At 46.8% G+C, this 26,984-nt stretch overlaps 1 protein-coding gene across 1 annotated transcript in view; it reads right to left on the reverse strand.

Annotated features, from left to right (window-relative positions):
- LOC137522950 (phospholipase A2 inhibitor and Ly6/PLAUR domain-containing protein-like) overlaps positions 1-26,984 on the reverse strand; it is a 71,688-nt gene that overhangs the window by 21,601 nt on the left and 23,103 nt on the right. The window contains exons 2-3 of the mRNA XM_068243108.1: positions 8,575-8,691; positions 4,143-4,301 (exon numbers count right to left, since the gene is read on the reverse strand). Coding sequence (XP_068099209.1) covers positions 4,143-4,301; positions 8,575-8,691 — 276 coding nt within the window. The remainder of the gene's footprint in view (positions 1-4,142; positions 4,302-8,574; positions 8,692-26,984) is intronic.

A 26,984-nucleotide genomic window follows, 5' to 3' on the forward strand; every position in this document is an offset into this window, starting at 1 on the left:
ATGGCGGGCTGCTCATCCTCCGTCATGAGTTGCACCACAGTGTCTGCATGCTTTTCCTCAATGGGACGTTTCCGACCCGGCTGGAGGAAAATGGGAGCAGGTGCTACACGCTGCTGCTGCTGTGTCTCTGCAGCGTGAGTTGCAGATGCTCCTGCTGGGCGGCGCCCAAGGCGTCCACGGCCAGTGGCTATGGGAGGAATGTTAGCCACTGACGCTGCTGCTGCTGCTGCGGAACTGTGCATGGTGGCGCGCCCGCGGCCGCGGCTTGCCACAATGCTGCTCCCTCTCCTCCTGATTCCCTTGCTGCCCTTCCCCTTGCCCAAACCGCGCTGGCTGCCACTTCCAGACATCTTCAATGTTTTGGGCGTATAGACAAAAGTTTTTTAAAAGGGCGGGTGAAAAGTGGGGTACTTTAATGGAGTGGGTTGGTTGGTGAGGTGACTGAGTGAGTGTCCCCTAGTACAGTAAGTAAGTAGTAACAGTCAGGAAGTACAACTAGCAGTTACAATAATCAGTAGTAATCACAAGTAAATTTAGTGTGTGTACACTCAGACAGTGAGTGCACGCACGCAGGAGCTAGTAGCCTATGAACACAGTGACTGAGTGTCCTAGACTCCTAGTACAGTAAGAGTAAGTAGTAACAGTAAGTAGAACTAACTAATTACAATAATCAATCAGCGATCAGAAGGAAATGGAGTGTGGGTGTGTGTACACTCAGACAGTGAGTGCACGCACGCAGGAGCTAGTAGCCTATGAACACAGTGACTGAGTGTCCTAGACTCCTAGTACAGTAAGAGTAAGTAGTAACAGTAAGTAGAACTAACTAATTACAATAATCAATCAGCGATCAGAAGGAAATGGAGTGTGGGTGTGTGTACACTCAGACAGTGAGTGCACGCACGCAGGAGCTAGAAGCCTATGAACACAGTGACTGAGTGTCCTAGACTCCTAGTACAGTAAGAGTAAGTAGTAACAGTAAGTAGAACTAACTAATTACAATAATCAATCAGCGATCAGAAGGAAATAGAGTGTGGGTGGTGTGTGTACACTCAGACAGTGAGTGCACGCACGCAGGAGCTAGAAGCCTATGAACACAGTGACTGAGTGTCCTAGACTCCTAGTACAGTAAGAGTAAGTAGTAACAGTAAGTAGAGCTAACTAATTACAATAATCAATCAGCGATCAGAAGGAAATAGAGTGTGGGTGGTGTGTGTACACTCAGACAGTGAGTGACCGCACGCAGGAGCTAGTAGCCTATGGACAGTGACTGAGTGTCCTAGACTCCTAGTACAGTAAGAGTAAGTAGTAACAGTAAGTAGAACTAACTAATTACAATAATCAATCAGCGATCAGAAGGAAATGGAGTGTGGGTGTGTGTACACTCAGACAGTGAGTGCACGCACGCAGGAGCTAGAAGCCTATGAACACAGTGACTGAGTGTCCTAGACTCCTAGTACAGTAAGAGTAAGTAGTAACAGTAAGTAGAACTAACTAATTACAATAATCAATCAGCGATCAGAAGGAAATAGAGTGTGGGTGGTGTGTGTACACTCAGACAGTGAGTGACCGCACGCAGGAGCTAGTAGCCTATGGACAGTGACTGAGTGTCCTAGACTCCTAGTACAGTAAGAGTAAGTAGTAACAGTAAGTACAACTAACTAATTACGATAATCAATCAGCGATCAGAAGGAAATGGAGTGTGGGTGTGTGTACACTCAGACAGTGAGTGCACGCACGCAGGAGCTAGTAGCCTATGAACACAGTGACTGAGTGTCCTAGACTCCTAGTACAGTAAGAGTAAGTAGTAACAGTAAGTAGAACTAACTAATTACGATAATCAATCAGCGATCAGAAGGAAATGGAGTGTGGGTGTGTGTACACTCAGACAGTGAGTGCACGCACGCAGGAGCTAGTAGCCTATGAACACAGTGACTGAGTGTCCTAGACTCCTAGTACAGTAAGAGTAAGTAGTAACAGTAAGTAGAACTAACTAATTACGATAATCAATCAGCGATCAGAAGGAAATGGAGTGTGGGTGTGTGTACACTCAGACAGTGAGTGCACGCACGCAGGAGCTAGTAGCCTATGAACACAGTGACTGAGTGTCCTAGACTCCTAGTACAGTAAGAGTAAGTAGTAACAGTAAGTAGAACTAACTAATTACGATAATCAATCAGCGATCAGAAGGAAATGGAGTGTGGGTGTGTGTACACTCAGACAGTGAGTGCACGCACGCAGGAGCTAGTAGCCTATGGACAGTGACTGAGTGTCCTAGACTCCTAGTACAGTAAGAGTAAGTAGTAAGAGTAAGTACAACTAACTAATTACGATAATCAATCAGCGATCAGAAGGAAATGGAGTGTGGGTGTGTGTACACTCAGACAGTGAGTGCACGCACGCAGGAGCTAGTAGCCTATGAACACAGTGACTGAGTGTCCTAGACTCCTAGTACAGTAAGAGTAAGTAGTAACAGTAAGTAGAACTAACTAATTACGATAATCAATCAGCGATCAGAAGGAAATGGAGTGTGGGTGTGTGTACACTCAGACAGTGAGTGCACGCACGCAGGAGCTAGTAGCCTATGGACAGTGACTGAGTGTCCTAGACTCCTAGTACAGTAAGAGTAAGTAGTAACAGTAAGTACAACTAACTAATTACGATAATCAATCAGCGATCAGAAGGAAATAGAGTGTGTGTTGTGTGTGTACACTCAGACAGTGAGTGCAGTGCGCACACGCAGGAGCTAGTAGCCTATATGAACAGTGACAGTGAGTGTCCCTACGGGTACAGTAAGAGTAAGTAGTAAGTAAGTACAACTAACTAACAATAATCTATCAGTAATCAGAAGGAAATAGAGTGTGTGTACATACAGACAAACAGTGAGTGCACACACGCAGGAGCTAGCTAGTAGCCTATAAACAGTGACAGTCAGTGAGTGTCCTACTCCTAGTACAGTATAACTACAATACTATTAGTAAAGGACAGCAGAAATACTGGTATAGATGAGAGAAATAAACAGAGGACAGCTGCCCACAGAGGCAAGGCCCCCCTGAGGCCTAAACCTGTAAGCTTGCAGCAGCTGCCTGTCTCTAATGTAACACACAAGCTACTAACTAAAATACAATGTCTATCTAACTAACAACAATATAGGTGTATATGGCAGGTGTAGGTGAGCAAAAACGCTAGGTAAATGATCACAATAGAGCACTTGCTAAGCCAAAGCACAAAGGAGCAAATCTCTCTCTGTACAAGTCTCAGGCAAGCATGGAGAAACGGAACATGGCGGCCGCTATTTATAGGGTAGGGGCTGGCCAGGGTCCCCCTCTGTGATTGGCTGCCGTCAGAGGGCCTGGGAGCCCTCTGATTGGCTCTAAGGACATCAATCTGGGCTATGACGCTATTCGAGCTCGGTACCGAGCTCGAATAGCGCCGGGTTGCTCGAATAGCTCGAATAGTGAATGGGCTATTCGAGTGTACTCGGATAGCCCATTCGAATAGCTCCAGCTATTCGGAGCTCGAATACCGAGCTCGAATAGCTGAAAAAGAGCTCGAATATTCGAGCTACTCGAATATTCGAGCTCTGCTGAGCACCACTGGGGGCAACTATACTAGCTACCTATACTGGGGGCAACTATACTAACTACCTACAGTATACTGGGCAAATTATACTACCTATACTGGGGGCAACTATACTTGCTACTTATACTGGCACAACTATACTTCTACCTATACAGGGGGCAACAATATTGGCTACATATACCAGGGGCTAATATACTAGCTACCTATACTGGGGCAACTATAGTATCTATACTGGGGGCAAGTATACTAGCTACCTATACTGGGGAAATTCTACTACCTATACTGGGGGCAACTATACTAGCAGCCCGTACTGTTTAACCTACACTGGGGGCAACAATACTGGCTAACTATTTTGGCTACATATACTGGGGGAGACTATACTAACTACCTATACTGGGACAATTATACAACCTATACTGGGGGCAACTATATTTGCTACCTATAGTGGGACATGTGCCTGCTGTGCCTTTTGGTACATCCGACCCTCTCTGATTTGCTAATTTTATGTTAAAACTTACAGCAATTTATAATTCAGAAGAAAAAAGGCAAAGAAAGGCACTTACAGGAAGGCAAAGTCACGTTGCAGTTGTCGGTGGTGCAGCATGATGTCGCCAGCTTTATCTTCCCTCCGACAATGCCAATACTTCCCTGTACATTACACTGGCTCTCGGACGCACACGACATGCCAACAAAATGTGTGGAAATTGTTCCACTTGAACCATCTAAGAGTAAACACTTTCTGTTATGTCAAAAAAGTTTGCAATGCGTTGTTTAAAACAAACCTAAAGTATATGTAGAGAATCATTGCAGATGGAAAAAAAGAAAAAAAGGAAAATAACATTGACTAGAGTGTCCATAGGTATTTCTCTGCATCATCTCTCTTTTTTGTCATTTTTTGTCATTGATATTTAGAAAGTTTAATAAAACAGAATCAAGTATGCATATAGTTGTTAATCAGTAGTTGACTGAGGGCATATTAGGCCATATACCCGATTCACTTTTGTGCTGTTTTATCTCCAAAGAGTTATTTTCAAACCTTATCAATAAAAATACTTTTAAAGCTCCCACTAAACAAGAAATTACTCAAAATCAGTTTGATACTATCTTTATCGTACTTTTACAATTTCTAAAAAGTTATTATTATTATTATTATTATTTTTAGGTACGATGAAAAATGAATTCATTAGAGAGCACTCAGCAGAACATTTAGACTGGGTGTGCACATGGCTGTGTGTGAGGGCCCGTTTCCACTATCACGAATTTGCATGCGTTGCCCGCATGCGAATTCGCATAGCCAGTACAAGTGGATGGAACTGTTTCCACTTGTCCGTTTTCCTGAACGTTTTTCTGTGCAGAAAAAATCTGCATGGTAGGGCCCTCAGAATTCGCCTGCGTGTGGAATGCAGGCGAATCGCACGCAATGTATTTAATAGGGAAATCGCATGCGTTTTCCCCATGCGTTTTTTGCCGCGAATTTGCATGCGATTTCGCATAGGTACCCATGTTAATTCACACAGGCAGTGACATGGTTAAAATCGCATCACCCTAACCTATGCGAAATCGCGGCAAAAAACGCATGCGTAATCGCACCCGCATGCGATTTGCCTGCGGTGATTCGCCGGCGATTCCGCAACGCTATAGTGGAAACGGGCCCTGAAAGGGCGAGTTTTCTGTCATGTGCAGGTTTTTTATTTGTGCGAATTTTTAGTGCATCTGTGGAGATATATAAAAGTTCAGTCCAGATGTGTAAGGCCTAAGCAAAGCAGCAACCTTGATTCCCAGGTAGAGGGAGAATGCAGTGAAGTTAGCGGTCCATATACTGTTCCTCTTACCCATCCCGAGCCTTTAAAAAGGAGTGGCTAGAACTTGGCCTGTATTTTGTATTTGACTGATATGATGCAGAGTTATTATTATCTTTATTGCTCTGACCTAGCTGGAGAGGTCTCCCTCCAGCTGTAGTCCATGGATATGGTTTTGTGGTGAACATAGAAAAGAATTTCACCCATTTGGTGGTATGAGTGGAGGAGGTTAATGCAGGTATATAAAGCACACTTGCTTGGCCCAAGTCCATTGGGGGACCAAAGACCTGGATATTAGTTTCTAGGCCCCTTAGTCCACACAAGTCACAAGACTTCTAAAGGAATCTGTGGTCTACAGACTAGATTAGTGTTTCTCGAACATTTCTTCCTGACTCCACAATGGTGCATGTTATGCAGGCAGCCTCACCTATGCACAGGTGGGGTAATTAGTGTCTCAGCTACATGGAATCCACTTAGCTGAGTCACTGATTACCCCATTGGTCTATAGGTGAACTTGCCTGAAAAACATTGTTTGGGGAGTCACAAGGACAGGTTTGAGAAACACTGGACTATATGAACCCCCAGTATGCTGTAGTTAGAGGTGACCCTGATGGAATGAATATCTCGTCAGTGGATTGTCGAAAGCAGGGTGAGTAACCCCTCATTTACACTCTCATCAGAACGCTGCATAGGGAGTGAGGGAGGCGCTCAGCGAGGGGAGGGAGCCACCTTTCCTTCATCAGGCACCTGTAGGTACCTACGGTACCTTATGGTAAATCCGGCCCTGCTATACAGCCATGGATTGGCCTCAATGTCTCTTTTTTTAAAACAAAGGTATGTATATGTCCTCCTCTGAAGCGTCATACCTTTATTAAGTCTGTGTGAAGTCCCATTCCTCAGATACGCCCTCCCACTTCTAGCATTTAGACTTGCTGCCACCCTATAAAGATTTATAGCCAATCATACTTTAGAGGGCAATACACTTTGGTAGACTTTAAACTTTCATAGTTATACAACTAATGGCTTCAGGAGGATGTTTTTCTTTTCATAAAATTCAGAATAGATTCCACTGAACCCATCAAGATGTAAATCATCTATGAAGATGTAGTAAAACACACATACATGTATTGAGTGTGATGATATATACACTCAGCCTCAGGTAATGTATAGCTACATCGGCCGCTCCGAATCAAACGCTGCAAGGGACGCGCTCGCGACCCGCTGGCGATTGACGGAAATTTTCTGCTTGGACCGATCGACGGGAACAATCGTTTTCGGAGGGAAATCGATTGTTCGGTCAGCGTTTGTGCAACGATTTCACAGCAGATTCGATCACAGTGATCAAATCTGCTGTATATCGGTGGGAAAATCGTTAAGTGTATGGGCCCCTTAACAATGAGATAAAAATATACATATATTTATAACAAATCTATCAGATTGGGTACCATGGGACTTGAGTCAAACTGAGTTTTGCCTTCTGTGAAACTGTACTGGCCTGTTAGTGGCTAGGTATGGGTTCCTGCCTGCCACCTGCTGCCACTGATTGAACTGGAGGCGTAGCGCTGAGGGGAGAGCCCGAGGTGAGGGAGCGGGAGGGGGGAGTGTCCTCCCTCCCTGCCGATGTGTGGCCATGCTCTTCCCTCATGCTGTGACCCCTCCTGCCACCCAAAACGGCCTTGCCAATCCCCCCTGTGGGTGCAGGGGCTGCAGCCCCTATTGTTATGCCACTGTAGGTCACTATCTCTTACCGCTGCACTGTAAATTGCTCAACATCCTCATGACACTTCCGCCTTCACAGCTGGATGTCCAGTACATGGAGGGCAGCATGCAATGAGAGGCGGCGACATAGATGAGTTAACCCTCTAAGACACATCCTGCTGCCACTAACAAGCTTGTTCAGATTTACAGAAGGCAAAACTCTGTTTTACTTGTTAGCATACTTGTTTATGTCTATAAGGGAAAAAAACTAACACACATACTCAAAACATAACACAATCTGTCCACTAAAAACAAACATGCAAGAACAAAACAATGTGGACAATAGCCTCTAAGGGTCCTTTTCCACTAGCAATCGCAATCACAAATCACAAACGCCAGCGATTGCGATTGCGATTTTTCATTAATTCTGTTATGCGATTGCGATTTGTGATTTTCATTTGCATTGCATTATCATTGTAAAAATCGCTCCAGCAAGCGATTGCGATTTGCGATTAGCGATTTCCAAATCGAATCACTATAGTGGAAAATACTTCTCGTGATTTCTATGATAAAGTAACAACTCTAGCGATTTAAAAATCACTAGCGATTTGCGGTTTTGCGATTCAGCAATCACAATCGCTCTAGTGGAAAAGGGCCCTAAGGCCTAGTGCACACCAAACACCGCTAGCAGATCCGCAAAACGCTAGCGGTTTTTTAAGCGTTTTTATCTTCTTATTATGAAGCATTTTGCTAGCGTTTTGTGGTCTTGTGTAGCGTTTTTTTGTGTAGCAGATTACAGATTTTGTTACAGTAAAGCTGTTACTGAACAGCTACTGTAACAAAAACGCCTGGAAAACCGCTCTGATCTGGCATTTCATCAAGCGTTTTGCGTTTTTCCTATACTTAACATTGGAGGCAGAAACACCTCCGAAATCCCAAAAATGCTGCAGCCTGGGAGTAGGCGTTTCTGCAAAACGCCTACCGCTCTGGTGTGCACCAGCCCATTGAAATACATTACCCACGTGTTTCCACATCCGCAAGCGGTTCTGAAAACGCTACCAAAACCGCTCGGTGTGCACTAGGCCTAAATCCACAGAGGCCCACATCTGTTGGGGCTCCATCGGCTTACCCGTCCTCTGATACAGCGGCCCACCCTTCAGATTAGTTGTTGTAGTGGCCATCATTGTTATGTGTGGGTAGGAGTCAAGATGACTTTATTTGTTGCATGATTCTCAGCAGAGGGGCCCCAAGGCTGTGAGGGGCCCTAAGGGTAGATGGGGAACGTAATGTTAAAGTGTGAGGCCCAATCACAGTTTTGCTGGAGGGTCTCAGGATTTATACTTACTGTATATATAGATTTGTTTGATATTCTGCAGGCAATACTAAGATGGAGCTATCAATTCATACAATCCGCCTCTAAAAACACGAGACATTTTCTGGTTGTACAGTCTTCGAAGTTTTAAAAGCTTGGTTCTTAATGGGTGAATGCAGAACTTACCTGCACTAACTTCCGCATACAGGGCTCTACATGCTAAGCCAGAAGTACAGGTCACACTGGGGCCCGTGCACATGGCTGCTGTTATATTTGAACATTTCATACAAGAGAGCGAATGGCCTAATGAAAAAAACAAAAACACGTTGATGATGACACAAAAATCCTACTTTTGGTCAAAACAGCAACAAGATAAAGTGGGATTAAATGTTATACTTATAACTGTGTAGAGTTGGGCTTTATGCTGGTAGTACAATACAGCTAAAGTGTACCAGAGCTGACTTAAACAAAATGTTTTACACATACCTGGGGCTTCCTCCGGCCCCATTCGCACTGATCGCTCCTATGCCGCCCTCCTCAGCCTTTTCCAGTTGGGGCCAGTCTGCACAAGAGAAGTGCGCTCTCTACATAGCTCTCCGGCAGCTGCTGAAGTTACAGGACCCGGTACTGGTGCAGGAGAAGGCTGAGGACTGCAGCGTGGGAGAGTTCCATGTGAATGGGGCTGGAGCAGGGCCGGTTCTAGAGTTTTTGCTGCCTGACGCAAACTTGTGAGGATGCGCCCCACCCCCCAATTTGGAATGATGGCACAACACCCAACAATTTACTCTGCTTCATTTAATGTTCTCACATGACATGCTGCAGCTCAACACGATAGCACACTGGCTGGCTGTGAGTCTGTGACAAACACACTGCTCACTCTCAGCCACTCCATGCCTCCTCAGGAAGGTACACACAGTACAAAATCCTGCCAATGAAATCTCTGCTCCTGACTGGAGGAAGCCCCAGGTATGTATAAATGTTTTAGTTTAAAGAGGAACTCCAGTGAAAATAATGTAATAAAAAGTGCTTCATGTTTACAATAATTATGTATAAATGATTTAGTCACTGTTTGCCCATTGTAAAAATTTAAATTTAAATCCCTGATTTACATTCTGACATTTATCACATGGTGCCATTTTTACTGCTGGAAGTTGATGTAGATGCTGCTTGCTTATTTGGCAGTTGGAAATTTCCCACAGTGCAACAAGGTTCACAGACAGGAAACTGCCAGGGCCATTGTCCTCAGAGTTTCTTGTGGGAGGGGTTTCACCACAATATCAGCCATACAGACCCCCCGATGATGCGTTTGTGAAAAGGAATAGATTTCTCATGTAAAAGGGGGTATCAGCTACTGATTGGGATGAAGTTCAATTCTTGGTCACGGTTTCTCTTTAAAGGAGTCATCAGGGCATAAATGGGAAACTGAGCGGTGCTTACGGGGGGCTTCCTCCAGTCCCAAGCTCCCAGGACCTCCCTCGCCGCAGCTCTGCCCGCAGCCGTTTACCGGAGCTCCGACCCGGTCCCCGGCGATGACGTCAGAGCGACCTGCGCTGTCAATCACCGCCACGTGGGCCCGAGCAGGCTCAGTAGTTCTGCGCCTGCGCGGTCCGCTCCGGCCCACGAGGCGGTGATTGACAGCGCCGATCGCGCAGGCGCAGTACAAAGCGACCTCCAGGTCGCTCTGACATCATTGCCGGGGACCGGGTCGGAGCTCCGGCAAATGGCTGAAGGCAGAGCTGCGGCGAGGGAGGTCCTGGGAGCTTGGGGCTGGAGGAAGCCCCCGGTAAGTACCACTCAGTTTACTATTTATACCCTGATGACTCCTTTAAGTCAGTTCTGTTTTTCTTTAAGGGACGTTGTGACCCTGCAGCATTAAAGTGCCTAACCAATTTGCACACACAGTTCTACCTAAATGCTTTAACGCAATAGCAGCTTCATATGAAATGCTTTGATTGAAAGCTGCTTGGTGTAGTGACAGCCTCTGCCAGCATGTCTTGTTTAGCTGTGTGGCAGTAAGAACTTAGTTATATTTACCTGTTCCGTATGACTTCTTATCTTCCTCCATTGGCTGCTCTGAATCTCCGACACGTCTTCTGGGTCCCGATCACATGATAGATCAGGATGCAGTAGACCGTGTAAGCGTTACAGCGCCACCCGGTGGTGGAAGAGGGGGGATGGAAGAGTCTCTTCCATCACCCCTCTTCCACCACCGGGTCATTCTGTAATGCTGACATGGTCTCCTGGATCCCAATCACAACCTATCATGTGATCGGAACCGAGAAGGTATGTCAGTAATACGTTGCCACCACAGTGGAGGAAAAGGAAGCCATCTAGACAGGTATGTATGAGAGCTCCCTGCCACCACCCCTACCTTGTCTCTAGATACCCTTCGTTTGGGATCCAGGGCTGGCATGTATTGGGAGAAGGGTGGGCCTTACATGCCACTCCTCCAAGTCCAGGCCTGAGTCTGGCAGAAGGGGGTTAATTGGCTCACCTGCACAATTTATAAGTAACTGCAGCTCTCAGAATGCAGTGGGCTGTGTGCGGAGCAAGAAGGCTCCTGAAAGGCTGTGCAGCAGAGAGGGCTGCCAGGCCTGTTACAGCAGGGAAGCTGCGGAAATGCTGGAGGGAGTTGGACTCCACTACTGGTAATCTAGGAGAAGCCTGGAAAAGGTGAGTGGTCCAGGACTGCCATTAGGCCCATGGCAGGGTGTCACTGAAGAGCCGGTGTGGCTATTGCGAGTAAACAGGGGTGGTATGCAGTAACCCCAAAGATAACCCGAGGTCAGGGTTGGCACAGAAGCAGAGTGCTGTGCATACAGTGTGATTGCTGAATACCCAGTGTGGTGTATTTTTGTTGCTGTTTTTGGACATTGTTTGACTGACAAATACATTGATATTATTTTATTTTAACCCTAAAAAGACTCAGTGGATGGTACATTGTGACCCTCAATGCTATGATCTCCTCTACCAATATGAGCTAAACACCAGAACTTCCCCCAGAATATAACACTATGTAAATCTATAATAGTTTTTCACAATGCACAATACACACAGTATCAATCACCGTTCTAGGTTGGTAAAATACACCTAACGCTTTGGTTAAGTGAGAAAGATTCACTGCAAGATAAAATTTATGATAACCCCTCGCTTATCCCTACTCTTGAAGAAGTTTCCTCACATCCTGTTTGGAGAGGAAGTAATTGGAATTCTCAAAAATGGAAACATAGGACAACAATACAAAGCTAAAACACATGCTAACTTCTTACTATCTTATCCAAAACTAAAATAGTCCTCCTCTCTCTTGTGAATGCACTGCATTTGTGCAAATAATTTGTCTAAATCAAATTTAAAGTCTATAGCACTGTGTTTTTAATTTTTTAGTCCTTTATAGACACTGGCCTGGAGTGCCATTTGGGTGCAGGGCGCGATTGTACTGTGTGCCTTCTCAACACTGAGTGGCTCCAGGAAGCATCCAGCGCATGTGTAAGTGACAGACAGACATGCTAGTGCAGGAAGCACAGAAGACACTGTAGGCGGCCCCACCCCATTTTCCCTGCACAGTATATGCCTGCTCAGCTCGTTGCTAGCTGTGGTATCCAAGGGCCCCGCCCATAGCAAGTGCCATTTGCAGACATACAGGACTGCCAGCTCTGCGGTGTGTGCTGCTCGTCTTCCTGGGCTAGCATCAGGAAGGTTTGCTGTGCCCTGCCTAGGAGAATGCGAGGTAGCCGCCTCCTCAAGATAGTGAGTAACACAGTGTACCTACCTGCGTGTGCTCCTCATTCTGGGTATGTAACTTGTGGCAGGCCTGCAGCTCCTCAAATGTGGAAATTAGGCAAGCTAATATCACATACACAAGCTTTGCACAAACATCTACACACATAAACAAACAGAAAGATCATGTGTCCTTATGCATGGCTAAACCTGTAAAAATGTTGCCTGCATGCTGTATCCTCTGCAGCTCCACAGTGTGTTCCTGCCTCTGTTTTTGCCGGTTATTGTTATCTGCTTGAATCTCTGCTGAGACCTCAGCTAGTTTGATTGCTCCCTGGTTGAAAAGGCAGATCCACAAGCAATTTTAGCCATCTGCATAGGTCCTGGAGAGAGTCTAGGGTAGGGGCCTGGTGGGTGCTAGCCCCCACCAAATTTAAATGAAAAACCAGGTGACCATTAGTGTTGGGCGAACACCTAGATGTTCGGGTTCGCGAACGTTCGCCGAACATCGCCGCGATGTTCGGGTGTTCGCGCCGAACTCCGAACATAATGGAAGTCAATGGGGACCCGAACTTTCGTGCTTTGTAAAGCTTCCTTACATGCTACATACCCCAAATTAGCAGGGTATGTGCACCTTGGGAGTGGGTTCAAGAGGAAAAAAAATATTTGAAAAAGAGCTTATAGTTTTTGAGAAAATTGATTGTAAAGTTTCAAAGGAAAAACTGTCTTTTAAATGTGGAAAATGTCATGTTTCTTTGCACAGGTAACATGCTTTTTGTCGCCATGCAGTCATAAATGTAATACAGAGAAGAGGTTCCAGGAAAAGGGACCGGTAACGCTAACCCAGCAGCAGCAGCACACGTGATGGAACAGGAGCAGGCGCAGGAGGAGAAGGCCATGCTTTTTGAGACACAACAACCCAGGCCTTGCATGAGAACAAGAAGCGTGCGGATAGCATGCTTTTTACCGCCATGCAGTCATAAATGTAATAAAGATAAGAGGTTCAATAAACAGGGACCGGGCGTCAACGCTAACCCAGCAGCAGCAGACGTGATGGAACAGGAGGAGGCGCAGGAGGAGAAGGCCACGCTTTCAGGTGCAACTCAGGCCTTGCATGAGGACAAAAAAATGTGTGCGCAAAGCAATGCAATGAGTAGTTTTCAGGACACAATGGGCTATTCGGAGGAGCTATTCCCACCCCCACAATCTTCTACCTGTGAAAGGTCAATGGAACAGCCACAAATGTTGTGCCCGGATTCACAACCTTTTTCTGTGGAAAATGCACCTCGCACTGAAATGCAAGGCGAGGCCGAGGATGAACATGACGTCAACAACTCAACATGACGCAAAATGGGGGCGGAACAGAAAGCTGCTTTCAATGTTTTGAAGGCCTTAATTGCCTCCGGTGGCCAGTTAGATGCATCATTCATCACACCCAAATCCCAGAGCAATGTGTGCAGGAATTTGAATCGCAGGAGGTGTACCGAGATCATCTGGACAAGTGACCAAGTGACCAAGTGAAAAGTGACAAAGTGACCAGTGACAAAGTGACAAAGTGACAAAATGACAAAGTGACAAGTGACAAAGTGACAAGTGACAAGTGACAAAGTGACAAGTGACAAAGTGACAAAATGACAAAGTGACAAGTGACAAAGTGACAAGTGACAAAATGACAAAGTGACAAAATGACAAAGTGACAAGTGACAAAGTGACAAGTGACAAAGTGACAAGTGACAAAGTGACAAAATGACAAAGTGACAAAATGACAAAGTGACAAGTGACAAAGTGACAAGTGACAAGTGACAAAGTGACAAGTGACAAAGTGACAAAATGACAAAGTGACAAGTGACAAAGTGACAAGTGACAAAGTGACAAAATGACAAAGTGACAAAATGACAAAGTGACAAGTGACAAAGTGACAAGTGACAAGTGACAAAGTGACAAGTGACAAAGTGACAAAATGACAAAGTGACAAGTGACAAGTGACAAAGTGACAAGTGACAAAATGACAAAGTGACAAAGTGACCAGTGACAAAGTGACAACTGAGAGGTTGTTCTGGGGAGCTCCACTGCACTCAGTCGCATATGAGGAGAGGTCTCGTCGGGACTGCTGATCCTCCTCAGCTTGCTCAAAGCCTTGAGGGTTCCTGAAGATCCTCTGCTTGGAGTTCGCCGGGGTTCAGCTTGGTGTCGGGGTCGGCGGCGTCCTCCTCACTCCAACGTGGCAGATCTTCTGTTGAAGGAAAAAAAAAATTGTTAAAAGTCCAGTACCGCTTCTGAAGGACTCACCAAGAGATGCAGGAGCGCTTTAATCTAGCGCACCATCGCTCGCTGGGTGATGTCCCTCCCTACGCGCTGGAATTCTACGCTGCACATGCTAGCACGCTTTTGCGCAGTGCCGAGGCGCATTCCAGCAGCTAGCTACCAAGCTTCTGTGGATCTGATTGGGCCACCATGTTGGATCTCTGCCAAGTCCTCCAAAATTTTGAGCAATCCACGTTGCGTGACTGAGCAGTGACAACTCTACAGTCAGCATTACAATACCACTGCTGTGTTTACTGAAGAAATCAATGTTGAAGATGGAAACCGCTGGCATGATGCAAGTGGGGGATTCTGAAGATGAAAAAAGATCAGCGTGATGATACCAACATCAGGCAACCTGCCTCAGGAAAAGCTGGTCCCAGCTATGACAAAGAACAGGACGAGAAACAGCTGGAGTTGGAGCAGGAATTGGATGCCCCCACTGCCGAGGGACAGAGCGGTGCACGTTGGACTTCCACAATTTAGCGGGAATGGACAGCAGAAGAGGAAGAAAGTGATGCTGGTGACGAATATGGTGCATCACAACAATCACAACGCTCACAAGAACATGAAGACAGAGGAGTCTGGCAGGACTCTCTGGCACACATGGCTCAATTCATGCTAGACTGCATTGAACGCGGCCCGCGCATTATTCACTATTCATTATTATTCATTATTCTGGAATCTGGACAACACCAATTACTGGGTTTATACCCAGTTTATGCAAACACAATGTTAAAAAACTGATTGAAGAAAGTGTCAGACAGGTCAAAAATGGAACAATTCCAGCAGGCCCTTGAGGATGGAGACTTTAGAGAGGAGATTGACATCCTCCTCCTTCTCTAGCCAGTTGTACGCCGACAGACTGACTTCAGCAAACCCAGGAGGACCAGGAGGGCAGCAAAGAACACAAGCTGCTGCTAGTGCCGAAAAGGGAATGGTATTGGCAGTGTCCTTGGAGTGGGAACATTTTCTGACACCCATGCAGCAGCCCACAGAACAGCAATCGGGCAGTTCCACGTCCTCCAACACCAATCGCCTGGAGAAGATGGTCAAGGTCCAGGACTACATGTCAGATGGCGTAGCTGTGTTGAACAATCCATCTGCAGACAGACGGTGAGTGTGACAGGCAGCACAGAAGGACCATGGCAACTCACTCATAGTACCACAGTTTGATAGTGTTGTCCAAAAAATTATATGGATCCGTGGACCCGGGCACTGCGGGCAGTACTGGGAAGTGGGAACGCAGATTTTAGTACCTAAACGCACGATACAACATGTTTTCCGGGGTCGGACTCTGAGGCACATACAGATGGTCCCGATCATCATCCTCATCATACAACTCTTCTACTGAGTCTGACCCACCCACCACCTCTGCCACCCCAACATCCCCAGACACAGACCCCTCATCGTCCTCAACATTAACTTGGGATGCTGGCCTGAGCCAGACCTCCTCCTCCACATCAGGCCCCATCATCTCCTCAATGGCAGCCCTCATTAATCGCTCTGGCGACGGACCGATGGACACAACGTTCTCCTTCGGGGAGGGCTGCTGCTGACCACTGGCTGCTGGGCTGGATGTTATAGCTTGCGTGGGGCGCTGGCTGTTGCTGTTGTTGGGAGTGCTGCTCACAGCGGAGGTCTCTGAGGAACTCATGGTGAGCTCATATAGTGGTTGGCGGTGAGTGGAGTATTACTGATCCCAGCAATATACACACTGACTGGCAGAGTACGCAATGCTATATAGTCTGGCTGAGCAGTGTACACAGAGTGGCAGTACACACAATGCTATATAGTCTGGCTGAGCGGTGTACACAGAGTGGCAGTAAACAATGCTATATAGTCTGGCTGAGCCGTGTACACAGAGTGGCAGTAAACAATGCTATATAGTCTGGCTGAGCGGTGTACACAGAGTGGCAGTACACACAATGCTATATAGTCTGGCTGAGCCGTGTACACAGAGTGGCAGTACACACAATGCTATATAGTCTGGCTGAGCGGTGTACACAGAGTGGCAGTACACACAATGCTATATAGTCTGGCTGAGCCGTGTACACAGAGTGGCAGTACACACAATGCTATATAGTCTGGCTGAGCGGTGTACACAGAGTGGCAGTAAACACAATGCTATATATAGCGTGGCTGAGCGAGGTACACAGTGGTAGTACACACAATGCTATATAGTCTGGCTGAGCCGTGTACACAGAGTGGCAGTAAACACAATGCTATATATAGCGTGGCTGAGCGAGGTACACAGTGGCAGTACACACAATGCTATATAGTCTGGCTGAGCCGTGTACGCAGAGTGGCAGTAAACACAATGCTATATATAGTGTGGCTGAGCGAGGTACACAGTGGCTGTAAACAATGCTATATATAGTGTGGCTGAGCGAGCGGTGTACTACTGTTCCCAGCAGCGACACACAATGACTGGGGGGGACCCTGGCTAGCGTGGCTGGAGAGCGAACTACCCTGCCTGCCTACCCAAAGCTAAACCCACAGACAAATGGCGGAGATATGACGTGGTTCGGGTATTTATTTACCCGAACCACGTGACCGTTCGGCCAATCAGAGCACGTTCGGGTCCGAACCACGTGACCCGTTCGGCCAATCACAGCGCTAGCCGAACGTTCGGGGAACGTTCGGCCATGCGCTCTTAGTTCGGCCATGTGGCCGAACGGTTTGGCCGAACACCATCAGGTGTTCAGCCGAACTCGAACATCACCCGAACAGGGTGATGTTCTGCAGAACCCGAACAGTGGCGAACACTGTTCGCCCAACACTAGTGACCATCAGCGCTGGGCAAAAATTGCTATCTTGCCTAGGGCCCCATTTCATCTTAATACTTTATTATCCTTTTCTGCCTGAACGTTGCCTTCCCTGACCTCTTGCTTGATCATGACTTGGATTGTCTCCCGTCCAGAGGAGTAGCTGGAGCGGCGTGGGGATGGTCGGAAATGCCAATTTCCGATTCCGTGGTAAATCCGCATTCCGCCATTGCCAAATACCGATTCCGCTTTCCGCTACCAATTTCCGCATTCCAATGCGGAATTTCCGCCGGAAATCGCAGAATTTCCGCCCGACTTTAACATCAATTTTCTCAAAAACTATAAGGTCTTTTTGAAAACTTTTTTTGCATCTTGTTCAGAAGATTCTGTTTAATAAACCCTTAAACCCTTACAATTTCGGCGGATTTTTACTGTAATGTAAATGCAGAAAATAGGCAGATGCATATTTTCTGCATTTTACATTACAGTAAAAATCCGCCGATTTTAGCAGTTAATAGCAAAGCCCCCGTAAGGCCTAGAAACACCAATTTTCAGGGTTTATTAAACTGAATCTTGTGAACAAGATGCAAAAAAAAGTTTTCAAAAAGACCTTATAGTTTTTGAGAAAATCAATGTTAAAGTCAGGCGGAATTTCAGCGATTTCCGGCGGAAATTTCCACGATTTCCGGCGGAAATCCACCTAACGCACTTGCATTACCGATTTCCGCATTCCGATGCGGAAATGCAATTTCCGATCGGAATTTTGGAAATTGCATTTCCGCGGAATCCGAATGAGCATCCCTAGAGGGGCGGTACATCTGTCCCCTGATGCAGCATCTGGGGGGCGCAGTTATAGGTTTTACTTTCCCTGCTGCGTCCCCGTCGAAGAGTCTATAAAAGATGAAGGAAGAATCCAATCTTCTCCCCTGCTTCCCCCTGTTCTCTGCCCCGGAGTTTTGTTTTGTTTTATCTCCCTGCTGTAATCAGTGCTTGCCATGTTTGCATCAGCAAAGTAGAAAATGTGTATTTCTGCGTATCTCCCAACTTTCTAATGCCTGGCACACGCGATGCAATTTTCTGCCAGGTGGATGGGTCAAATTGATCATTTCTGGCATGTCTAATCTGCTAATGATGGAAAACAAGATGGATTTTTTGCAGTGCTGATCTGAAAATCGATCCTGTTCTTAATCCGGTGCAGATCAGACATGCAGGAAATTCTAAAGGAAGTTCTAAAACTCAAACATCTCTAGGAAAGCTTGATGGACCCCCTAATGGTTCACACCTTGTCATGAGGGGGCGCAAAAACTGACTTTGTCCCTGGGTGCTAAAAACCCTAGATACACCTCTGCTCCCATCTACTCTTGCCTTTGGCCTGATTCATGTTGATGGTTGCCCTAATCTTCTGGCTATTTCCTCAATTTCACCTCCAGACATGAGTCTGCATCACGCAGTCTGTGATGGACCCCATGGACCATCCTTTTGTCACTTTTTCCAGTGGGGTAGGCAATCCTGCTAGCAGCAAATAGACTGTCACCCACTAGTGGTGGTGAAGACCAATAGTCACTTAGATTATGTGCCCTTGGAGAGCTTGTACTTACCACTAGTGCCTCGGTCAACAGTGCACCCAAAACTCATAACTGGAGGTGGTGGTGTGGAATAGTATGTAGGCCCCATCTGGGCTTCCGTGCTAAACACCAGTAAACTGGATGGACAAGTTTGCAGCAGGTGTGTGAAAGAATGCTTTTCATTGCCCCACCTGCTGTGCTTACATGCGATCTAAACCTCTAGCTCTGGAATGTATGAGTAAGTGACATTTGTCAATGCCTTCAATAAAGTGCTTTTTGTTTCCTGTAGCCTGTCTTTAACAAAACTTGTGTTCCCTCCCTAAGCTGCCTACTGATTCTATATGACTCCTGTTAGGGAAATGGAAATTCCACTCTTAATCTAGGTTATATGCTCATCCAGATCCGGGTACCCGGGTAAACCCGGGTACCCGACCATTTTTACACTATCCGGGTCGGATCCAGATCCAGATACCTGGGCCAATATCCGGGTATCTGTCCGCATAATCCGGGTACCCGCGGGTACCCGCAGATATCCGATGGGTATCTGGATCTGGGTACTGTAACAAGGGAGATGATGTCATTGAGCCAATCAGAGGCGTCCCAGCCAATCAGAGGGCTCCCAGCAGAAGCCCTAGTAACCAATCACAGAGGGGAACTCTGGCCAGCCCCACCTGACCTCATTGAGCCAATCAGAGGCCTCCCAGCCTAAGCCCTGGCACCCAATCACAGAAGGGAACCCTGGCCAGCCCCCCTGTGTAATAAGGAGGGCTGGCATGATGAGACAGATCGTCTTTGCTTGTGTGACTGTCTGGCTGGTCACTGACAGACTTGCTCCAGTGCTGTTGGCTTAGCAAGTGCTGCCTGTATACAGTGATAAACCTAAAGCTTTGAGTGCTAAACACCTTCACTACACTATTGTTCTATTGTTTTTTTTAGCTAGCTAGTGTAATTGTTTGCTTTCATTCACTCAGTTAGGTCCTGTCTGTGTCTGTGTGTGCTGTGCAGGCCAGCAGGACAGTATAGGTTAGGGAATAGGAGGATTACTGTGTTATTGTATTGTAGTTAGTACTGCAGTTAGTTGTTAGAGAGTAGTACTGTGTTATCTTACTACAGATTACTGCAGTGCTGCTGTGCTGAGCATTGTCAGTGTCAGGACCGGCCCTAGACTTTTTGCCGCCTGAGGCAAATTTTTAAAAAATTGTCACCGCCGCCCCTCCCCCCCCCCCTCGGGGGGGGGGGGGGGGGGGGGCGCTCTGGGGGGCCGCCAAGCTGGAGGGGTAGCTGGCAGGACGGGGGTATTGGGCCAGCGGCGGGGAGGGGGGTCGGACCCCCCCCTCCTTCGCCTGGGTCCCCTGTCCTTCGCTCCCCTCCAGCCTAAATAGAAGCAGCCGTATGTGTAAGAGGCACGGGCGGGGAGGACACTCACCTCTTCCCAGCGTGCGCTCCACTGACGTCACTTCCTGCTGCAGGAAGTGATGTCAGTGGAACGCACGCTGGAGCGAGGAGGAGGTGAGTGTCTCCCCGCCCGTGCCTCTTACACATACGGCTGCTTCTATTTAGGCTGGAGGGGAGCAGAGGACGGGGGACCCAGGCGAGGGAGGGGGGGGGGGGGTCCGACCCCCCTCCCCGCCGCTGGCCCAATACCCCCGTCCCTCCAGCTCGGCGGGCCGGCTCCCCGCACCCACGGACGGGCGGGTGCCGCCCCTGGAATTTGAAAGTTTCACCCCGCCTCATGAGCGGGCCGGCCCTGGTCAGTGTAACAGTTAGACAGATAGTGTGCACTGTCTGTCCTCTACTCTGCGGTCTGTCACTCCGTGCTGATTTGATTTAAAGTCCAACCCCGATTTCATTAAAGTAAAAGTACCCCACATCATCTGGTGACATCATCACGTATAAGTTGTACTATGTGTGCTGGCACCGGCAGCCGGGGGAGGGGCAGCAAGGGCAAGAGGACAGGGAGCAACATTACGGCCACCCTCAGAAGGTCTGCCATGTCAGTGTCGACCCCAGTGGGCAGCCTACCCTCAGTCAGCGAGCTTTTCGCTCCAAGCACCACGATTGAACTTAGGGCTGTTAGCCGCAAGGAGTTTGAGGAGGATGTTCTGGGTTTTGAGGTGGGGGGGTATGATGTTGATGATGGAATGAAGGACCATGACTACCATCCACAGGATGGGGATGTCAGCTCTGACTCTGAGGAGGAGGATGTATCGGTGGGTTTGGCACGGAGGAACAGCATTGCAGACAGTGGCCGTGGAATGCGGGACCCACCACATCCTTCTGCCGCTACCACCAGCCGCACCACTCAACCCCCAACTGCCACAGGGAGAAGAGCTGCAGCATACCATTCAGGCCGCAGGGGAATCTTCACCTCCCCAATCTGGCGGTTTTTCACTCTGCCCTCATTGGACAGCAAGTTTGTCATATGCAATGTGTGCAAACTACAGATTAGCAGAGGTTGTGACCCCTACAAGTATGGCACCTCCAGCTTCATCACCCATCTGGCCAAAAAACATGTTGTTGAGCATGAGGAGTTCAAGAGGCTGAAGCAAGCTGGCGCTGGCTCCCACCGCCACGGTGCCACAGGCCACTGCTGCTGATACCACCAACTATATTCAACCCAAAACACAATTGCAGTGTCATTTTTTGGAGGTGTCTGGGCTGAAAACTATCATGTTCCAGTTGTGCGATTGGACTTTGGACACAATGTGGTCTGCACAACCGCTGTCTGGAACCTATTCCTGATGTTAATTGACAACTTTTTTTTTTTTTTTCATTTTATGTCCACCAAATAATAAATTAGTGTTTCCCTTTAAAAAAAAAAAAACATGATGCTACATGCATCATTTACCCTAAAACCCCTTTTTAAAGCTATTTAAAGGGCACTTCCGGTTTTTCTATCCAGATACCCGAATAGGTCGGCTACCCGCAGGTAATTTGGTCGGATACCCGAATTCACTTGGGTATCCGCAAGGTCGGACCCGGGTACCCGAATTGGATCCAGATATCTGGGTACCCAGATCCGGGCGGGTATTAAAAAGTACTACCCGAGCAACCCTGGTTATATAACGTTATTGAAAAGTATCTTTTCATTAGGTTTGCAGCATGTCAAGAACATCTCAATCTGGCAGTATGTTCATTGTAGACATGACAGTTAAGGTGGGCATACACTGACAGATTGGAGCTGGACATGCCCAAAAGATAAATCCTTCTTTGATTCAAATCTGATCATGGAGGGATCTATTTCCAACACACTCTGCAAATATATTTTTTAATAGATTTCAGCTTGAAACAGCTGACAAGGAGGTGTAACGATCGGTGTAACACAGAGAGGGTCTGATTACTGGAGATCTGCAGTATCACCGAGAATACAGATATATACCCGATTATTGATGATTGATCTGCAGTATCACCGATAATCAGATATATCTCTAACCTCTGGACACCTGAGTAATATGAGTGTTTGGTGCAACAGTAATACTTTGAGGAGGGCCCCTGCAAAGGGGGTACAAGGCAGTATGGGATACTGCCCAAAGAACAGGCTTCTTCCAAAGCCTGGAGCTCCCCAAGGGGAGGAGTCAGGCTAAATGTGAGAAGGACCAGAGTATGAGTGACACCAATGGTGGAGTGTCACTGACAGATCTGTGAACTATCTCTAACCAGAGGAGATAGTTCTCGAGGTCGGATAAGCCAGGTCGGCAACGGGGTATCAGATATAGCGAAGTACAAAATCAGTAATCAGAGTAAGGTCAGTAAAGCAGAAGGTCATAACAGATAATAAACAATGCCTAGTCTTGGTGTGAGCTCCGTGATCATCAACACCCTGGAACTAGTCTGGAGAATAACAGATAGTAATACAGAGTCCTAATCTTTGGATGTGAGGTCCTTGATCATCAACACCCTGGAACTAGTCTGAAGTATAACAGATGGTAATACGGATTCCTAATCTTTGGGTGTGAGGTCCTTGATCATCAACACCCTGGAACTAGTCTGGAGAATAACAGATGGTAATACGGATTCCTAATCTTTGGGTGTGAGGTCCTTGATCATCAACACCCTGGAACTAATCTGAAGTACAACAGATGGTAATACAGATAATACACAGAATTCCTAGTCTTGGGTGTGAGCTCCGTAGTCATCAACACCCTGGAACTAATCTAAAGTATAACACAGATACTGACAAAAGGTCTGAGTGCTTCCACGTAGTGATCACAACGGCAGACAACCAGAGAATGACCAGCACCCAGTATATATAGCAAAGCGCTCTCCAGCGCCTCCCCTAAGTGCTGGACCAATGGAAACTGGCTGAATTGTCAGCTGACCGGCTTGGTCAGCTGACTCCCTTCTGGCTGTTATAAAATTTCTGCCTCTCAGCGCGCGCGCGTCTTTCTGAACCTGTGTGGACTATCAGTCCCAGCCACACCAGACATGTGTTGTGAAGCACCCGCCGCGCTGGACGCGGAATCCACCGCACCGCTATCAAGGCATGCGGCGGTTCCTCCGCGTTCGGCTACACTACTGTATGCAGGCCCACGCGTGCAAGCCGCCGCGTTGGACGCGGACTCAGCCACCTTGTTCTGAGTACACGCGGCGGCTTTTCCGCGTTTTCTCACAGAAGGACTGAATGATGAACCTTGAGGTCTCCCCCAATTATTAGTGCTCTCCCAAGGCACCTGTCTGGCTGGTGTGTTCCATCTCCATTCCTGCAGGTGCCTGTTTACTTTGACTGCTGGCTTGCACATACACATGTAGCATGCTGCTGGGTCACAGAGAGCAGTCAAGCAAGTGGGGATTAGGGACAGTATTCTGTGAACTTCTATATATTATTATACAGTGGAGGAAATAATTATTTGACCCCTCACTGATTTTGTAAGTTTGTCCAATGACAAAGAAATGAAAAGTCTCAGAACAGTATCATTTCAATGGTAGGTTTATTTTAACAGTGGCAGAAAGCACATCAAAAGGAAAATCGAAAAAATAACCTTAAATAAACGATAGCAACTGATTTGCATTTCATTGAGTGAAATAAGTTTTTGAACCCTTTAACAATAAAAGACTTAATACTTAGTGGAAAAACCCTTGTTTGCAAGCACAGAGGTCAAACGTTTCTTGTAATTGATGACCAAGTTTGCACACATTTTAGGAGGAATGTTGGTCCACTCCTCTTTGCAGATCATCTCTTAAACCCGTAAGGTTTCGAGGCTGTCTCTGTGCAACTCTGAGCTTGAGCTCCCTCCATAGGTTTTCTATTGGATTAAGGTTCGGAGACTGACTAGGCCACTCCATGACCTTAATGTGCTTCTTCTTGAACCACTCCTTTGTTGCCTTTGCTGTATGTTTTGGGTCATTGTCGTGCTGGAACACCCATCCACGACCCATTTTCAGTTTCCTGGCAGAGGGAAGGAGGTTGTTCAGGATTTCACGATACATGGCTCCGTCCATTTTCCCGTTAATGCGATTAAGTTGTCCTGTGCCCTTAGCAGAAAAACACCCCCAAAGCAAAATGTTTCCACCCCCATGCTTGACGGTGGGGACGGTGTTTTGGGGGTCATAGGCAGCATTTTTCTTCCTCCAAACACAGCGAGTTGAGTTAATGCCAAAGAGCTCTATTTTGGTCTCATCAGACCACAGCACCTTCTCCCAGTCACTCACAGAATCATTCAAGTGTTCATTGGCAAACTTCAGACGGGCCTGCACATGTGCCTTCTTGAGCAGGGGGACCTTGCGAGCCCTGCAGTATTTTAATCCATTGCGGTGTAATGTGTTTCCAATGGTTTTCTTGGTGACTGTGGTCCTGCTAATTTGAGGTCATTCACTAACTCCTCCTGTGTAGTTCTAGGATGCTTTTTCACCTTTCTCAGAACCATTGACACCCCACGAGGTGAGATCTTGCGTGGAGCCCCAGAGCGAGGTCGATTGATGGTCATTTTGTGCTCCTTCCATTTTTGAACAATCGCACCAACAGTTGTCACCTTCTCTCCCAGCTTCTTGCTAATGGTTTTGTAGCCCATTCCAGCCTTGTGCAGGTCTACAATTTTGTCTCTGACATCCTTGGACAGCTCTTTGGTCTTTCCCATGTTGGAGAGTTTGGAGTCTGCTTGATTGATTGATTCTGTGCACAGGTGTCTTTTATACAGGTGACTAGTTAAGACAGGTGTCCTTAATGAGGGTGACTAATTGAGTAGAAGTGTCTAACCACTCTGTGGGAGCCAGAACTCTTAATGGTTGGTAGGGGTTCAAAAACTTATTTCACTCAATGAAATGCAAATCAGTTGCTATCTTTTATTTAAGGTTATTTTTTTGATTTTCCTTTTGATGTGCTATCTGCCACTGTTAAAATAAACCTACCGTTGAAATGATACTGTTCTGAGACTTTTCATTTCTTTTTCATTGGACAAACTTACAAAATCAGTGAGGGGTCAAATAATTATTTCCTCCACTGTATATATATTTAGCATGTTCGATTTGCCCCCTATACATCGTCATTGAGCTAAACTCCGACCCCTTACCTCACAGTCAGCAGACACATGGCAGCCAATCAGCTAGCACCCCTCCTGGACCCCCTATCAAAAAGCAGTTGCGGTGGTCATATTGGATTTCTTCTCTACTGGCTGCTGACTGTTAGTGAGAGCATGGTCAGACTTGCTGCAGATAGGTAGAGAAAGCATTAGCTAGGCCTGTGTTCTTGTTTCTCACTGTGAAAGCATCACAAACAGCCCTTTTGAGGGCTAGCACATCGGTCTCCTGTGGTGTGTGTGTGTGTGTGTGTGTGTGTGTGACACTCCACAGCCCACTGACACCCAGAGCTGTCTGCACACTACTGCTGTTGCTACATTAGGTTGCATGCACAGTGCCACTCCAGTGCATTATTATTTCATTGTATTGTGATAGAACTATTGCATTACTCTGTGTGAGACATTCCACAGCCCACTGACGCCCAGAGCTCTGCATAATGTGATTTCTGCCATTTAGGGTTTCAAACCCGATATTGCGTCAACTCCGTAATTTTTTGTGGGACTTTTGGCATGGATCCCCCTCTGGCATGCCTCTGTCCAGGTGTTAGACACCTTGAAACAACTTTTCCACCACTTTTGTGGCTTTGTGTAGGTTGTAGGTTTTAAAATGCGCCTGCCCATTGAAGTATATGGTGTTTCGCTGAGTTTGCATGTCGCGACATCCCTAGGGGGGATTGAGATAGAAGGACATAGGAGGGAGAATATTGGCTGGAAAGGTGAGTGAACTCTGTTGTGAGCCCTCTGCATCAAAACAGAGCCCTGGGGGAGCACTATTAAAACTTGGGGGAGACCTGGGGGGGGGGGGGGGATCCATCAGCTGAATTAGCTTACACCAAATGTTACATACAATTTTGCAATTATAATTCTCATGTAATTACAATTTTCAAAATTGAGTTGGTTTTTCTTTTTTATTTCAAAAACATGTTTGATTATATCGTTACAACATGTTTGTTCCCACAAACAAGTGGGAACAAATGTTTTTTTTTTTTTAAACTCAGTAAAATTACATGGAGCCTCCAGAGGACCCTTCAAGACCACCGATCCAGCGCTGGGACCCGCTGGAAGTCTGTGGTCACAATCCCATCTGTGAACATGCATGGCCAGACTGTGCAGAACATTTCCTCCCACCTTCACAGTAGCATGGAGCTGATTGGGCTCAGAGGAAAAATGCCAAGCTCAGTCATCCCCATGGAACTGCTCAGGTGTGAGGTGGCGTGTGCCTTTGCAGTGCAGCCGTGCTCATTCACGGACAGGACCACAGTCACAATCTTTCAGAGGGTACCAGCGCTGGATCTCAGGTTTACATTATAATGCATAAAATGTGTATGCGGAACGCGGTATATAGTAAAAGTGTAGTGGTGTCTTTAGTGTTGTGTATACGGTACTACAGAATGCCGATTTACTACCACCTTGCTGTACCAGTCATTAGATGTACAGAGCAGGTACGATTGTTACCTCATTTCCAACACTGGTGTTAATCTATGGATTGATAGCATAGCTCCCAGCTGTCCCTTTTTTTTTAGAGGGACAGCCCCTATTTGAGAACCAAATCCCTCTGTCCCTCTTTATTCCTCTACTAGCTAATTGCCCGGCGTTGCCCGGGTATGTATTTGGCTGGTGTTGGCTCCACCCACTTTTTCTAACCCTAACACACAATTACTCAATGACCAAGTTTGTGAGCTTTGCCGTCTTTGGCATCAAAAATTTGCATTGAAATGAAAAAAATCTGATTG

Source organism: Hyperolius riggenbachi, chromosome 6 (assembly GCF_040937935.1).
Source record: "Hyperolius riggenbachi isolate aHypRig1 chromosome 6, aHypRig1.pri, whole genome shotgun sequence".
NCBI classification, from domain to species: Eukaryota; Metazoa; Chordata; class Amphibia; order Anura; family Hyperoliidae; genus Hyperolius; species Hyperolius riggenbachi.